General features: G+C 51.9%; 3 protein-coding genes across 11 annotated transcripts in view; 1 reads left to right on the plus strand and 2 right to left on the minus strand.

The window, feature by feature from the left end:
* Nucleotides 1–213: 213 nt before the first annotated feature.
* cep295 (centrosomal protein 295) lies at nucleotides 214–10,080 on the plus strand. Of its 4 annotated transcripts, XM_011608795.2 has the most exons (28): nucleotides 214–607; nucleotides 989–1,189; nucleotides 1,282–1,406; nucleotides 1,478–1,571; nucleotides 1,725–1,838; nucleotides 1,909–2,049; nucleotides 2,129–2,312; nucleotides 2,430–2,588; nucleotides 2,714–2,935; nucleotides 3,000–3,082; nucleotides 3,544–3,741; nucleotides 4,722–4,798; nucleotides 4,891–5,422; nucleotides 5,489–5,639; nucleotides 5,708–5,944; nucleotides 6,015–6,203; nucleotides 6,305–6,505; nucleotides 6,612–6,691; nucleotides 7,288–7,384; nucleotides 7,452–7,646; nucleotides 7,732–7,868; nucleotides 7,951–8,308; nucleotides 8,398–8,523; nucleotides 8,592–9,124; nucleotides 9,192–9,264; nucleotides 9,330–9,669; nucleotides 9,741–9,840; nucleotides 9,910–10,080. In XM_011608795.2, the coding sequence occupies exons 1-28, from the start codon at nucleotides 509–511 to the stop codon at nucleotides 9,949–9,951; spliced, it is 5,088 nt and encodes a 1,695-aa protein (XP_011607097.2). In that variant the 5' UTR covers nucleotides 214–508; the 3' UTR covers nucleotides 9,952–10,080. The 4 variants fall into 4 exon arrangements, with proteins under 4 accessions (XP_011607097.2, XP_011607098.2, XP_029699823.1 ...); XM_011608796.2 differs by having other exon boundaries at nucleotides 7,735–7,868; nucleotides 8,592–9,264; nucleotides 9,307–9,669; XM_029843963.1 differs by having other exon boundaries at nucleotides 7,452–7,640; nucleotides 8,592–9,264; nucleotides 9,307–9,669.
* ech1 (enoyl CoA hydratase 1, peroxisomal) lies at nucleotides 9,959–12,395 on the minus strand. 2 transcript variants are annotated; one of them, XM_029843996.1, is made up of 11 exons: nucleotides 12,363–12,395; nucleotides 12,165–12,270; nucleotides 11,677–11,845; nucleotides 11,465–11,553; nucleotides 11,266–11,390; nucleotides 11,134–11,182; nucleotides 10,860–10,924; nucleotides 10,701–10,771; nucleotides 10,555–10,626; nucleotides 10,325–10,475; nucleotides 10,028–10,170 (listed from the first exon to the last, which is right to left on the minus strand). In XM_029843996.1, exons 2-11 carry the CDS (start codon nucleotides 12,199–12,201, stop codon nucleotides 10,066–10,068), a joined length of 933 nt encoding a protein of 310 aa, XP_029699856.1. In that variant the 5' UTR covers nucleotides 12,202–12,270; nucleotides 12,363–12,395; the 3' UTR covers nucleotides 10,028–10,065. The 2 variants fall into 2 exon arrangements, with proteins under 2 accessions (XP_003968835.2, XP_029699856.1); XM_003968786.3 differs by lacking the exon at nucleotides 12,363–12,395 and having other exon boundaries at nucleotides 9,959–10,170; nucleotides 12,165–12,351.
* A 725-nt stretch (nucleotides 12,396–13,120) lies between these two features.
* Nucleotides 13,121–15,156, minus strand: part of LOC101062480 (ubiquitin carboxyl-terminal hydrolase 2-like) — a 9,214-nt gene continuing 7,178 nt past the window's right edge. For 3 of the 5 annotated variants that reach the window (XM_029843991.1, XM_029843993.1, XM_029843989.1), the window contains exons 8-12: nucleotides 15,058–15,138; nucleotides 14,847–14,925; nucleotides 14,631–14,735; nucleotides 14,432–14,552; nucleotides 13,121–14,244 (exon numbers count right to left, since the gene is read on the minus strand). In XM_029843991.1, coding sequence (XP_029699851.1) covers nucleotides 14,160–14,244; nucleotides 14,432–14,552; nucleotides 14,631–14,735; nucleotides 14,847–14,925; nucleotides 15,058–15,138 — 471 coding nt within the window. In that variant the 3' untranslated portion in view covers nucleotides 13,121–14,159. The remainder of the gene's footprint in view (nucleotides 14,245–14,431; nucleotides 14,553–14,630; nucleotides 14,736–14,846; nucleotides 14,926–15,057; nucleotides 15,139–15,156) is intronic. The other 2 variants (XM_029843992.1, XM_029843990.1) reach the window with 1 other exon arrangement.

The following is a 15,156-nucleotide window of genomic DNA, read 5'->3' on the forward strand; positions in this document are numbered from 1 at the left end:
TGGAGGCAGCCTTATGATTATTATAGGCGGCTTGATTAGTAATGAAACAGTTTTGCGTGTTGAATCCAATTAATATTCTAAACTAAAAAAGCTGGTTTTGGTTAATAGGGATTGAGAAAGATTTTTACATTCAATAATGAGGGTAGGAACTTTTGATCCAGGAACCAAAGAGAAGTCTCCATATTAAGGCGGGCAGTTCAAATCACCGGATGTGACGTTTAAAATTACCGTTTGGTTCTGCCTATTTAGTGAACGTGATTGCGGATGATTATTAAAACATGAGTGAAACCGATTTCTTCCTTTAATTTTTTACTATTTTTAGTTTCAGTTGTGTTTTTTTTTTTTACACATTTTTACAGCGAGACATCTAGTGATCATTGTAGCGAATACGTGAATCATGAAGCGAAGTGTGCCCGTAGCTAATTAGTTGTGCTAGCTAAGGCTAGCTACCGCCGAGTTTCTTAGATATGTGTTTGGGAAATGTGGAACAAAAGCATATTTGAGGAGAATGAAGAGGAAAGTCGCAAGATTAAAACTGAGCCCCAACGAAGAGGCTCGTATTTTACGAGAAGAATATGAAAGGAGGCGAAAACTGCGAATACAACAGGTAGTGTTGGTTTTAAAATCTCATTTCTTGCAAAGCATCTAACCGAAGGTAATTAAGGGCAAATTCATTTGAGCAATTCATATTAGATTCGGTGAAGATAATTATTGTTAATTGATGTCCATTTCACATTTTCAAATATACATTAGTTTTGTCGCAAAATTCCATTTTAAGTCTCTGCAAAAACTAAGTTTTTCTTGCGATAATTACTATATTTTATTCGTTTGAGGGTTCCAAGAACTGCAACATTCTAAATTATTAATAGCAATATAATCCCAGCAGTTGTAGGTTGATCAAGATGAATATCTCTGGAAATACATATCCCTAAAATGTATTATGATTAGACATTAAGACACAAAAATCCGACATTTCTTTTCCACACAGGTGCGAGAGCAGCAGAGGGGCATTGCGTTGAATATTCGGAGAGCGGTTGAACAGAGGCGGCAGCAGGAACTGGAGCAGCTGGGAAAGGAGCTGAGGGAAGAATGGGAGCGTGAGCAGAGGGAGAAGATCAACACTCTGCAGAAACGATACCAGGAGAGCCTCCAGCTTCTTGGTCAGGGCCAGAGGAGTGCTAAGGAAAATGTAAGACAATGCTGGTTACTTGTTTTTGTATAAAGATGTTAGTTGCCAGTTCCATAGCAGTAATATCTGTTGTATTATATCCTTTTGTAAAGGAACCAGACTGGGCAGCCATAGCTCAGAGAGAGCAGGAAAATCATGCCAAGGCTGAGGAGCGTTTTAGAGAAGCCCTGAAGGAGCTCAAATCACAGAGGCTTCAACACTGTGAGAGGCAAAACCGGTGAGCGTGACATCTTCGGCTTTCATGTAATCACAATAAATTGCACAGCAGCTCATTTTTGTTCCGTATAGATCCATCAATGCCAGGAAAAAGGCACTGGAGGCAGAAAAGGAGAGATCAGCAAGAGTGGCTAGTCTCCCATTGCCTCCCCCAAAGCCCATTCAGGTGACTTTTCAAACCCCATTTAGAGTAAAGGGATATCAATTGCACATCAAATGAGCAGTTTGTGTTCATCTATTGATCAAACATTAAAGAACAAAGCTTATTTTCAGTCTACATTTCTGTTTTATGTTATCATATAACTCATTTATTTGCTAGAACATTGATTTCAAGACGCCACACAGAATCAGAAAATTGGATGCGAATGCTTTTGCCACCACTTATTACCACATGGCTGACAGGATGGTGGAAAGGGAGGTCGAGCAAAACCAGGTAAGCTTCATAGTGTGACTCGGTGTTTCACTGGCCCTCGCAGAACTATCTGATGTGTGTGTGTCTTCAGCCGAATGCCCACGAGGAAGCTGAGGTGCAGTTGAAGAGGCTGCAAGAAATGGACGTGGTTCAGATGAGGAGGAGAGAGGAGCAGCTTGAGAAGGCTCATCTAAGAGGACAGCAGGCTCTGAGGAGGGAACATCTGGAGCAGGTCAATGTTCGAAATGGGGAACAAATTCTGTAGGCTCGTATCTGGAAAATCACTGTCTCTCCTTTGTGTGTTGTTTTAGGATCACGAGCGCTTACTGGTTGAACTGGAGCACATGCAGCAGAGAGACCTGCTGAGAAGAAGGCAGCAGGTGGCGAAGATGCCTCCTCAGATGCTCCAGCCGCTCTACAAGAGAGCTGAGCTGGAGGAGGACTTCCAGAGGCAGATGGAGTTTGCTTTTGAAGACATGTATCCTGGAGAGAGGGGTATGAACCCATCACATTCCTAAGAATATTGGCTCGACTCTCAACGCATTTGCTACTTTTTAAATTCCATTTGCAGTTTTAGTGTTTGCTTTCTAAAGCGCAGCTCTTCTGTTTCAGGGGTTGACGTCGACTTGGTGGGACCTGAACCTCTGCTAGAATTGTCAGCAGGTATCCAGGACCTGGAACTGGACGTCACGCAGGACGAAGCTGCGCCACCATCGTCGGAGAACGTAGAGCAAGAAACTGGAAGAACGGAACAGGAACCATCGGCTGCAGGTGAAAGAGCCTTAAAGTCAAGGTTTTCTAAAAAATAAAGTCATTGATTTGAATAAATAGGTATTAACTCAATCTGACCAATATCAGAGCACTTCTGTTGAAGCTTCTCTTGTTCCCTTCCTCAGTGGAGCAAGTGAAAGCTCCTCCTCAGCATCCACTGAAGAAACTTCTGGATCGAATCAGGAGCCAGAAAAACCAGTGGCTTGAGCCTGAGACGCCAGCAGAGTTGCCAACTGTCGTCCCAGAGAGAGACACAACCATGGACACCGGTTCCCTGACTAGTGAGGAGAGGAGCAACGTGCTTCCTGTTGACCTCCACCAAACTGGCCATCATGGTAAAAGAACTGGTCAGTTTATGTGCCTTACGCTCCTTCCATGCAGCACAGAAGTGGAATTATTCTGTTATTCCAGCATCGGAAGCGTCAGAAGAGTCCACTGACGCAGATACGCAGCCTCCCGATGAGCGCGTCAAGAGGCACCAACGAGCAAAATGGGTAAATTTCCATTTCCACTACAGTGCTGATGAGTTAAAGAGTCTCTGCACATGCAAAAGAGACAATCTTTAGATATGTTTAATAGTTCCAGAGATAGGTTTTAGAGCACATTTACCTCTCTAATATTAGCAGAGTTAAATGCTGTTTGATCATCATCAAAAGAGTGGTGGTAGTTGCACGGCTGGGCTACTGTAATGGACTCTGGTGGGTCTGATTGGGTCTGATTGGGTCTGATTGTGGTCCAGCCCTAACTGGAAGCAGGTGTGGCTCCTAAAGGCATCGGGAGCTTTCTGTCTTTAGAGGGCAGCGCTAAGATTGTCCAGACTGCTTTTGGCAGCACGAAGAGCTGTCAGCCTCTTGGAGGGAGACTTTCTGAAGCATAGGGATGTTCTCTATGTGACCTGTTCTTGCTCTAGGGTTCCAGCATTGTAGTGCTCACCATTTCCAAATCCTTTGTACAGAATGAGGAACTTGAAAAAGCGAAGCTGGAGCAGCTCGCGTTGCTCAGGGATTTGGAAGAGCAGAAGGCGAAGCTGGAGCAGATGCTGCTTGAGTCGCAGCAGGAGAAAAACCAGCTACAGATGGTCGTCACCCATGGAGAACACCAACCAGAATCAATCATCTCTGATCATGGAGGCGGCTCGGCTGAAACCACTCAGGCATGTTCAGTTCTAATCGTTTTATCTCGTGTCATCCTGTTTTAGTAGAGGGGTTGTCAGATATTTAAGCTTTAGAGATTGTTAATCATCACCCTTTTCTTGGTATGTTTGCCTCTTACCTTGTTTGGGAAGAGTAGAAGCTGTTATGCAACAGCACCACCTATGGGCGGAGCAGAGAACTGCAGCTGCACACGCACGTCTAAACGGGTCGAGACTGGCGCAGAAATGGGCTCAAACAGCACATTTGATGATCAAAAGATCTGAGAATCTGACCTTTGGTCTTCCAGGTTTTAAGGGTCTTTGATCATAGATATTTTTAGCATTGTTCTTATCATTTTTTTAATATTGCAACTTCTCGCAGATTTAGTGGTTTACACAACAAACCATACCGGACAATTCCACAGAAATTGTGACTGCCTTGTCTGGCCCGTCCCTGCCCTCATCGTGGCGCCACCAGCCCTGTGGCATCCACCCTCTCCTGCCTCAGAATGATCAGTGATCCGTAAGGAGTTTAAAATGTAGCCACATCAGCTGTTTATGTCAGTGCAGGGTTAAAAACAGGTTATAGGGAAAGATTAATCTGATTAATCCCATTAATCACAAGATGGGGCTGGTCATACTACAGTAGAGCAGAGATGCCCTGGAGAGTCCGAGGGTGGGGCATGGGGCAGGTTATGTACCCCAGTGCTACTGCTATACCCTCTACTGCGGCTAACCGTTACCCCACAGGCCCGCTGAAGAAACGCCTCAACATCCCTTTAGCTGCTGCTTTATTGATTGGTCTCTCCTTGATTCTCTAATCTGGATCAGGGTTCATAATCTGCCGCCCCACTCAGCAGAGGCTCACCCTCCAACATATTCCACATCTGGATACGATTCCCATTCCCACCAGTTTTAGCTGCTTCATCTTTGAAGTTGTCTAAACGTTGCTCATCGCACTGGTTTCATTGGGGAATAACGATAATTCCTGTGTTCTCCAGCTTTCGCTCCCTCCAGGTGAAGATGATCACAGCAGGCAGATAAGAGAACACCAGCATCAGCTCCTGGAGCGGAGCAGGTGGGCTTCTCTCCTCTTTGCCCCACTTCAATGGAAGCTCTTGGCAGGCAACGTAACTTATTGCATTTTGGTTACTTCTGTGTTTCCTTTAGAATGCACCAGGCGTCTCTGGAAGCGGCTCGCCAGCATCTGGAGGATTACCAGAGAGCACTGCAGACGCGTTATAGCATGGATGCTAACGAGCCGCCGCCACATCAACCACCTCCGCTCTCTACGTGGTCATCACAGCTTGCTGCTGCGCTTTCACATCTTCCAAATTCTGCAATGCAAACAAGCCTGCGGGACACCCAAACGCACCCCAGGGAGAACCTGCCGGTGTCGGCGCCCTGCACCCCGGACCTCAGGGCACACGTGGAGTCTGTTCTGAGCAACGCCAGGCCCCATGCAGCAGACGTCTGTCCCAGCCTGGCCGGAGTCCTGCTGGAGAGAATAAAGGGGCGCCTTCGAGACGGAGCGAGACCTGGGTGGATGGGAGCTTTGCCACAAGACCCTGTGCACCCTTTGTCCCTTGGACCCACAAAAGACCTCATCAGGGGGCGGAGAGAGGAGCAGCAGGTCGTGGTGGACCACAGGCAGCCGAGGGAAGTGGAGCACAGGAGGCAACACCCGCCCAGCGAGGCCCAGGTAGGTGATGGACGACCCAGTTTGAATCCTTCCGAGGGATCGTTGGACTGTTTGGTTCTTTCTTAGCCAGAGCCGATTCCAGTGGCCTCACCTGAGGAGCAGGTGTCTGGGAACGTGGGTCAGATCCGTCGCAGGTTGCTTCAGTCTTTATTAAAAGCAATCGAGCAGAGAAATGGAGGAACTTTGTCACATCTAGAAGACGTCCCATCGGCCAACGGTGGGTGACGACAGAAACCTTTAGATTTGGGATTTCAAGTGTTAAACACGGTGCACATCTGGCTTCAGGACCGGCCCCCGCCCAGTCTGGAAGGCTGCCCCATGGCTCCACGCTGGAGCCCCTGGACCAGAGGGAACCAGAGGAAGTGGACCCTGGAGAGGAGGAAACGGGATCGTTTGGGAGGCGACACGCCGCCAGTCAAGTTCTTTGGGAACTATTCGCATCAGGAAGAAAAGGGGATTTATCAGAAACGCCTCAGAAGGACGATACGAGTGCAGCCGGCCGCTGGGAGGGGGCATTTCCAGGTGGAACACCACACACGGCGTTTTAAAGGGGAGACTATGAATCCTCACTGTCGTTTCTCTTCTCCTTCAGAACCGGTCTTTCAGAATGTGTCCACTGGACCTTCGCCATCTTCCCTTCACCCAGGACTCGTGTGTCCCTCTGAGGCCACCAGGCCTCCAGTGACCCGTGTCAGGTCGGGGGTTTGGGAGACGAGTCGACAACATGAGCTGAGTGCTATTCCTGAGGTGGAGACCTCCTTCAGTCCCAGCCTGGACACGGGTCAGCGCCACCCTCACGTCACCAGCATCATTGAGTAGAAGGGTCCATCTGTGGACCTTGTTACCATCAGAGGAATAGCTTGTGAACCTGTTCATTTCCAGGATGGGAGAGAAGCCTGAGGCTTTCCTCACATGGTGCCGGCCAGGGTCTTCAGGAAGGATCACCCCCGCTCACACCTGGTGGCCAGAACCTTTTCAACAGGTCCAGGAACTCTGAGAGCAGCTCGGGGAGCTCCAGCCACCTCATGTGGACAGAGAGGGTTCTGAGGTCGTCCCAGTCGTCCCCACAATGCTCCCTCTCTGGTATGTGTGTGTGGGGGGGGGGGGGGCTGTGAACATATGGAGTCTTCGTTTGCTGGGAAATCAAGGCAACCTTTAATTGGTGAGATGGTTTTTCTCCCTCCTCCAGATTCAAATATAATCCTGCCGTCCTCGGAGTCTGGAGCGGACGACTGTGGGTCGACCCTCGCGGCCTTCAGAGCTCCAGAGGTAAATGTGCACAAGCTAGCAAGCGCTTCACTGGCAGCCCGAGGTCCTGATTAGTAGCTCGTTAACTAGTGTTCGTCAGCTCGGAACCCAGATGGCTGCTCCCCTCTGAGGTTCACTCATGAATCAATGATGAAAAATAGCCAAATCTGAGTTCCTGGGCAGTTCTCAGTCCTCTATGATTATCCCTGAGAAGCTGTGTGGGTGTGTGTGTCTGTGTGTGTGTGTCTGTCCCTTCCCCTGTGTGTCCGTGTGTGTGTCTGTCCCTTCCTGTGTGTGTGTCCAGCTCTGCGTGTGTCTGTGGGTCTCTCTCTCTCTCCCCACCTGTGTGTGTGTGTGTGTGTCCGTCCGTGTGTGTGTGTCTCTCCCCACCTCTGCGTGTGTGTGTGTGTGTCCGTGTGTGTGTCTCTCTCTCTCTCTCTCTCTCTCCACCTCTGCTGAGCAATGATGTGAAATGACACGTCCAGAAATGTATTGAATCAAATGCATTTGATGATGTTTCTACACTTGAACTGAGCTCAGTGCGTCTGCGTCTCTGACATCATCGACCATAGTTGTGATGTCAGAGCTCTCCTGACGGCTGCTCCTCTGTCGGCCAGGTGGTGCTGGCTGCTGCCTGTCCTGATCCCCACGGCCTCTCCACCACCACCATCTCCACCGGCAGCTACGTCACCTCTGACCCCGATCAAGCCTCCGGTACAGTTCTGTCTGGAACCAGTGACGCTCTCCTGGACCAGTTACCTTCACCTCTGTCTTTCCTCAGATAAATCGCCGCCCCTCATCCGCGTGGGAGCGGGGGCAGATTTCCTGGCGGTCTTCGCCCCCCCGGGGGAACGTGTCCCAGAGTCTCCAGGTCCGGCTGTGGAGACGCTGTTCAGCAGCAGCAGGATTCAGGGCATCATCGACAAGTACACGAGGGAGCTGAACTTCTCGCTCCGCTCTCCTGGAGATTCAACAGGTAGATTCATAGGAGGATTCCGTATCCGACCCACACATGCGACCAGAACCAGAACCGTCCACAACCTTCTCGTTTCCTTCCTCAGCAGAATCTGGTGGTTCAGACGTGCAGGCACTTGGAGCTTCAGGCCTTTTGGACCTGGAGGAGAACGAGAGGACTCAAAGTTCTGCAGCTTGTGCGTCGGTGCTGTCGGACCACGTAGCAGCACCGGGGAATTCTCTGGTCCGTCTGGAATCATCCCAATGGATCAGATTTGTCCATGTTGACGCTTTCCTAAAGAGTTCGCCTCCATTTCTGTTCACAGCAGCGGGAGGGTGCAGCCGGTCCGGTCCAGGAGCGGGATGCCCTCAGACCCGCCATGGTCCCAGCAGACCCGCGGGACCTGGAGCATCTGGTCGGGCAACCGTCGGCTCACTCTTCTCTGATTGGTCACCTGCCAGGATTCCCATTTTCAGTGAGCCTGGATCAAAGTGGCTGGGATTCCACCCTGACCCGGATGTTCGGACGATTCGGACCTCAGTGGCAGGACCCCGGTGACCTTCAGCCGCTGGGTCAGCTGTCATCAGAACATTTGACCACCTGGTTTGATGGAAGCCCAGAGGAGAGCCAGATGAAGCCGCTAGCGGAGGAGCTGGATGAGTCCGCTGGCCAGCAGCTCGAAGGTTCTGGATCTTTGCTTTAATCCGTCCAGGTCCGGCAAATGTTCCTGGTTTGGACCTGCTCACTCATTCCAACTCTCTCCTGTCTGCAGCTGAAAGGTCGCGTGTTGACCTGGGGGCTTTGGATGAGGTCACTGGTCCATCAGACCAGGAGTCCCCTCCTACAGCATCACGGGCCCAAACCAGTCCCGCTGATCCGGATCAAGGAAGGAGCCCAGGTACCCGAGTCTGTCATGTGACGGTCCAGATCATGATGTGCTGCTAATGTGGGATCGTCCTGTTCCAGGTTGGGAGTCATTCCACCTCCTGGTGGCAGAGGTCACCCACAACGACCCTGCAGACGCCTCCATGAGTGTTTGGGCTGAACAGAACCCTCCTGAGGGGCAGCCACCCCCCTGGGATCCTGGAGCGCCCTTCTCCCTAACCAATCATTCTCTAGAACCCGAGCAGTCTCGGGAGTTCTTCAGAGCCAAAGACCCAGGTACCAGTGTCCTGGCCTCCCAGGAGTCCTTCTCGCTGCTGGTCGGTTCTCCAGAACACATCTGTGCCTCCGTCCTCGAGTCTCCTTCCATCAGAGCAGATGTGGGTCTGCTGGCTACGGCGCCAGGGGACCCCGTCAGGGGTTCTGTTGGACCACTGACACCTGGGGACGGGTCCTGCCTGTGGGACTCTCAGCCCCCTGCTCTCCTTCAGGCTCAGGATTTGGACCATGAAAAGGGAATTCTGGAGCAGTCTCAGATCACTTTAGTGAGCCTGACGGACACGTCGCTGCAGGACCCGGAGGACGCGGCGCCCTGGGGAGACCAGCGCCTCCATATGGTACCGGAGCAAAGACGGCCGGGCGTGTGTTTATGGTGCGATTCCACTGGTCCCTTCTCTCTCCTAGGAGGCAGAATCCGGGTCGGCGGAGGCAGAACCCGGGTCGGCGGAGCCTCGTGGCAGCGGTCCGACGCTTCCAGGTAACGACGCTCAGGAACCTGCTGAGTCAACAATGGGTTCAGCAGCCGCTTCCTTCTCATTCCAGCGACGCCCCTGGAGGTGGACTGGGGGCCCGGTGGGGCCCTGCAGCCCCTTCACCAGCACAAGCGCAAAGTGCTCCTCCAGAAGTTGTCCCGCAGGGCCCAAACTCTCAGAACCAAAGGAGCTCGGAGCAGTGGGTCAGACAGCAGAGAGCAGCTGAAGCCTCTGGCCGGCGGTGGAGCGAAGGTCAATCCCAGACCGGAGGAGCGTTCCCAAACTGCCACCTGTCCCGGATCAGCCCTCCGACCCAAAGCTCCTGGTAGGACAGAACCCGAAGCGCTCCCGAAGATCCCCGGAGAACAGAGGAAACTGGCGGTCGCAGAGATGCTTCAGAGAACTCGCAGGTTCTCCCAACACTAACCAGTCTCCTCGGTCCAGAAGCTCCCGGTTCTGATCCGCAGCTGATTGTGTGCAGGCTGTACGGGCAGCTGGAGGAGGTGAAGCAGCAACGGGCCGTGCGGAGCAGGCAGCAAGCGTCCAGCCAGAACCGGCTGAAGGCCAAGGAGTTCCACCAGGTGAGCGTCTGGAGCCAGAACCACCTGCTGGTCTGGATTCAGCCCTGATCGCTGCTTTTCTCCTTCCAGAGAACTCTCCAGAAGCTCCGGGCCAAGCAGACGCCGCACTAGACGCCACTTTTAGCTTAAATTATTTAAACATTTTATTTAAATCTGTCTTGCAGTTGTGAATTAAGTTGCAAGGTTGGTGAATAGTTCTTTAATAAAGATTCTTGACACGGCTCCTCACAGCTTGGAGAACGCCACCGTCTTCGGACTCTTCTTCTCCAGGGCGGCTTGGGCTGATTTCATCAGGTCTTCGGTCTGCAGCATGCTCATGTTCCAGGAGGCCTGAAACACAGATCAGCGGTTCAGCTCGGGGTCCGGACCAGGTCTTGGGGGGGGGGGGGGGTTCAGCTCGGGGTCCGGACCAGGTCTTGGGGGGGGGGGGGGGGGGGTTCAGCTCGGGGTCCGGACCAGGTCTGGGGGGGTGTGGGGGCGTTACCATGTAGTCGAGGCCCTCGGCGACGCTGTGGTCTCTGGAGTAGAGGAGGTTGACCTTGGTGCCCTGCACGCCCACGGGGCTCCGCCCAGCGATCTCCCCGGCCAGCTCCATGGCCCCCGCCATCATGGCCTCCTTATCGGCGAAGACTCGGCTGTGAAGGGAAACGGGTCATAAAGGGGCCAGTAACGTGTGCTGTGACGGCGGTCGTCGTGGCGACGGCGCGTCCTCACCTGACCAAGCCGCTGCTCGCGGCTTCATCGGCGAACATCTTCCTGGCCGTCAGCGCCAGCTCGTTCACCAGGCTGCAGCGGGAATGAAGCACGAACACGTGAACCGGTCCCTTTCCTAAACGGATCTTTTGGTTGTTGCCGTTTACCTGCGGCTGCCGATGACTTTAGGAAGCCTCTGGAGCGTCCCGACGTCTGCTGCCAGGCCAACGTCGACCTCCTGGGGGGCGAGGAAACCGAAGAACGGATGGTCAACGTGCATTTCTGCTGGCGCCGCCCATAAATCCACCACGTCTGCATCGACTCACCTTTACCTGGAACCAGGCGTCCTGGGTGCACAGGCGGATGTCGCACGCCGTGATCAGGTCGACGCCTGTCACACACGAAAATGTTCATTACAACTAAACTGTTCGTGTTGGTCGTCAGGTTTGTTTCCCATAGCAACGGGTCCAGTGGGATCAAACCCACTGGACCTAATTAGTAGCAGAAATGACAAATTCTTGTCTTTAAATCTCCGTTTTCCCCATTAAGCTCGTTTAATCCACCTCTCGGATAGATAAGAGGATAACGGTGAGGTCATACCTCCTCCGATACAGGCGCCATGGACGGCCACGACCACAGGCTTTGGACACTGCAGGAGGAAGGAAAAACAGGAAAATCCCAGATTTCTAGAGGATGTGTAGCGGGATGGAGTCATTCCTCCTCAGGTCTCACCCGCTCTATCACCGAGAACGTCTCCTGATACTCTGCGATTTTCTTCCTGAGGTTCCAGGAAATTCTTGCTGTGTCCTCGCCGACGGGTTGGAGGACGTCGCTGGCCATGTCCATCAGATCGATACCTGGACAAGGACACGAGGCGGAGCTTAAAATAGAGCATCTCCGGCGAGCGGCGACCTGGACGACCCTTCCCCACCTGCTGTGAACATCTTTCCTGCTCCAGAAAACACCACCACTCTGCAGTCGGGGTTCCCAGCGAGCTCGCTGAAGAGCTCCACCATCTCTCTGGGAGAAACACCGTCAATAACCCCCCAAATGTGGGCACATTCAATGGGAAATAGATCCACAATAAATCACATGTTTGTCCTTAAAAACAAACACCAGGTCCAGGTTCAAAAAGGTTCTTGCCTCCAGAACGCTCTGCTCATGGCGTTCAGCTTCTCTGGACGATGCAGTTCTACATGCGTGACAAACTGTTGGGGCTGACTGACGGCCAGGGTGGTGTAAGGGGGGCGGGGGCCACCTGATGAGGCCGCGGCTCGCACCACAGCCTGGCCGGGGGACCACCAGCTCCGGCCTGCGGAGGATAGAAAACTATGTTGTGACACAGGCGTCCCGCATTTCAGGTTACAATATCTTAAAACAACATGTTCTGGTCGTAGGAGCAGGTGCCGGAGCACTGCTGATGTGCCCTTGCGCAACACATTCTCTAAACGTCCTTAAAGCATCTGAAATGGAAGCGACCCGGTGACCTTTCACATATATCCGCTCACGGAAACCCAAACCAAGAACAATGAAAGAATCCAAGTCACAAATGGATCCTAAAGCGAGCGTCGCACAGGACCGACCGACCCGCGGACACCCGACAGCGGGCAGAGGGCACCGAGCAAACCTACGGTTGTTGGAGGCGGAGCGGGCGATGGCGGCCAGCATGGCTCCCTGCTGCTGCGGCTCTGGGCGCGGGGAGAAGCCTCCAGGCGGCGGGCGGTCACTGCTCCGAGCCTGAGAGCCCAAACTTGTTAAATTACAACTAGCGTCCAAGTTATGGATGATCGAAGCGTGTTAGAGTTTAGCTTCTTAAACAATCAATTCACCTTTGTAATACGATCTACGGTGGCCGAATGGTTTCAAAGTGCACAACTTCTTCTTCTTTGATATTTTAAGGCGGCAGCAAACACGACGGTGCTCTACCGCCACCCTGCGGTCAGGGACGAGAACTGCAACAGCGTTCAGTTTAACCTTTAGATATTTTAAAAAAACAGCAATAAAAACCCATTTATAGACAATTATTAATCCTGTTCCTCTTACAAATTCCCAAATGTATATGGTGACCCAATGCCTCATGTGGTCTTCATAATTACTAAACTTTATTCCTGGCCCTTCTATTTTTCTTTTCTTTTCAGTCAGGTCAAAACAACCTCCAAAACCCTGCGTGTGACCCCTAAAGTGACACGCGTAGCTTTGCAGAAAAAGATGAAAGAAGAACAAAATGAGGAAGAAACACTGAAATAGGACCTCAGGCCAGTTATGTTCATGGACGGATGCAACAGTTTCTTTGTGTCAGATAAAATGAAGCATGTAAACAAGGTTTACAAAGGTTTAGTTAAGTAACATCTGTCTTTACTTTCTTTAATAACTGCAGCAGGAATTCATTTAAAAAGCTTTGTCACTAAAGTTGTGCAAAAAGTGGGTAATAATAGGTATGACGTCCTCTTATATTTAAATATTAAAATAGACTTTATTATAACTGGGTAAAATGTCTAAACTGATTTTCTGCATCAATTACACTCTAAACTGTACCATGAAACACACACATTTCATTGAAGAATATCATGAAAGGAAGACAAAGTGGTAAAAGCAGCCTCTTGATAACGTTTATTCATATATATTCAGATACTCGAGTGTTTGACTGCCACCGTCAAAAAGTGTGACTCTTCACATTTTCACCTGTCAGCATAAATAATCGCTTTCTGTCTCTCCTGAGACGGGAAACAAACCAACTAAAACAGTTACGGGTCGTTTTCAGCACCATTGAAGTACATTCTCTATATTGCATCAGGATATAAAAATATACAGATATAGTGTGTTTTTATTCATGAAAACATTCTTATTGTTCAATGGCATGAAACCAGAGAGGGAACGTCCTCATGAGGGCCGTCACATGATCCACCGTCACATGATCCACCGTCACCTCACGTCAGCAGATCTCAACTGTTCACTCATCCATTCACAGCACTTTTGAACGCATCAGTAGCAGCCACACGCAGCAGAAACAGGAACAACAGCGGAGGGTCGTCCTCCCAACCACGGAACGCTCACAGTGCCACCGGCCTCCCAGGAACCCCAGAGGAGACGCGGGCGTGTCGAGGTGCAGGTGGCGATGGAGGGGAACCAGACCAGCAGGGCCGGTGGTCTGAGAGCAGCCCCGATAGGGAAACGTGCGCACATTTCATCACACACAGTTCAAAGGGGGGGTGTGGTGAGACAGAACACAGCGGAGGAACATCAGTCCGAAACAGAAAAACCTCTCGGGGGGACGAGAGATGAGGAGCAGAAGGCGCATCAGGAGGGTGTTTTTGCAGTGCATAGAGAGTTATTATTGCCCTGTGCTAGTCTGCCGTGCACACACACACACACACCCACACACACACACACACACACCCACACACACCCACACACACACACACACCCACACACACACACACACACACACACACACACACACACACACACACACACTGGGGTCTTATGGATCAGGGCTAAATCCAGCCTCTCTCGCCTCCAGCCTGGTGGCTCCTGTGTCTTTGTGGGTACGTGTGTGAACCAAATACAATCAGAGGGAGGCCTGGGCACCGCCTCGCTGTCATCGGGCCGCCGTCCTCCAGGAATCCTCACATGCGCGAGGAGGTGGCGAGCTCGTAGAACAGGACATAGGCGTCGCTGCTGCGCACTTGGCTGGAGGACATTGGCGTTACTCTAGAGGGAGAAAGGTGAGGGGGCCGATGAGAGAGGGCAGGTTTTTACGGCTGATATTAACAGATGTGAGAGGCTCTCTGCTCTGTCAGGAGCTCCAGCAGGAGCAGGTGAGCTCTCACGACCGGCCCAAGGTCACGAGCTTCTGCCTGGACTCAGATTCTGTGACTGAGATGATGGATGAAGGTACCTGGAGTCATTAAAGGTGTACCATTCTCCCGAGCTGGGGTTGCGACAGTAAGCTGTGTAGTGGCCCCCCATCGTGGTGCCTGAGTGGTTGGACACTGCATAAAGGTTGTAGACTGCATTTGCTGCAACGAGAGACAAAGAGAAATGAGGGAAATCCAGGAGCAGGTCCTCCAGACTGGGACCATCTGCCCCCCCCTTACTGCTGTTCTCAGGAGAAAACTCCCGCAGGTCCAGGTCCTTCATGGGGAAGTTAACAAAGGTGGACAGTTTGCTGGTTCGCCGTGCTTCAGAGAAACGCTTCAGGTCTGGACGGGACTGAGTCAAGGAACATCTGCCAGGAACATCTGTGCACGTCTGTGCACGTCTGTGCACGTCTGTGCAACGCTTCACAGCCCTGCTGGCTCAGAGAAGGATACGCAGCACTAAGATCCTGGGGAACTTCTGGATCATGAACTTCTTCGTGCATCTCCTCCGGGCTTTGCATCTGTAACACGTCTGCGAGAACACGAGTGTGAGTGCAGCAGCCAGGAGAAAAGAGGCCCGACACCCCCCCGATGTCCCCCCGACCCCCCCCCGACGTTCCTCCAACACCCCCCGACACCCTCCGACCCCCCCGGTGCTGCCTACCGGCTTCTCGTCGCCGTCCAGAATGTCTTCTTTGGTAAAGAGCCGCATGCAGTCCATCAGACTCACCTCACCGTAGCCCTTCTGAGCAGACATGGAGGC

Source organism: Takifugu rubripes, chromosome 11 (genome assembly GCF_901000725.2).
Source record: "Takifugu rubripes chromosome 11, fTakRub1.2, whole genome shotgun sequence".
Taxonomy (NCBI): Eukaryota; Metazoa; Chordata; class Actinopteri; order Tetraodontiformes; family Tetraodontidae; genus Takifugu; species Takifugu rubripes.

Bases quoted from the DNA above. Each gene is read 5' to 3' on its own strand.
- cep295 (XM_011608796.2), top strand. From the start codon at position 509: ATGAAGAGGAAAGTCGCAAGATTAAAACTGAGCCCCAACGAAGAGGCT. The intron at 7,647-7,734 runs GTAGATTCATAG...CTTCCTCAGCAG, and splicing joins CTCTCCTGGAGATTCAACAG to AATCTGGTGGTTCAGACGTG. The intron at 9,265-9,306 runs GTAACGACGCTC...CAATGGGTTCAG, and splicing joins CAGCGGTCCGACGCTTCCAG to CAGCCGCTTCCTTCTCATTC.
- ech1 (XM_003968786.3), bottom strand. From the start codon at position 12,201: ATGCTGGCCGCCATCGCCCGCTCCGCCTCCAACAACC. The intron at 11,554-11,676 runs GCAAGAACCTTT...TGTTTCTCCCAG, and splicing joins ATGAGCAGAGCGTTCTGGAG to AGAGATGGTGGAGCTCTTCA. The intron at 11,391-11,464 runs GTGGGGAAGGGT...GTCCTTGTCCAG, and splicing joins AGGAAAGATGTTCACAGCAG to GTATCGATCTGATGGACATG.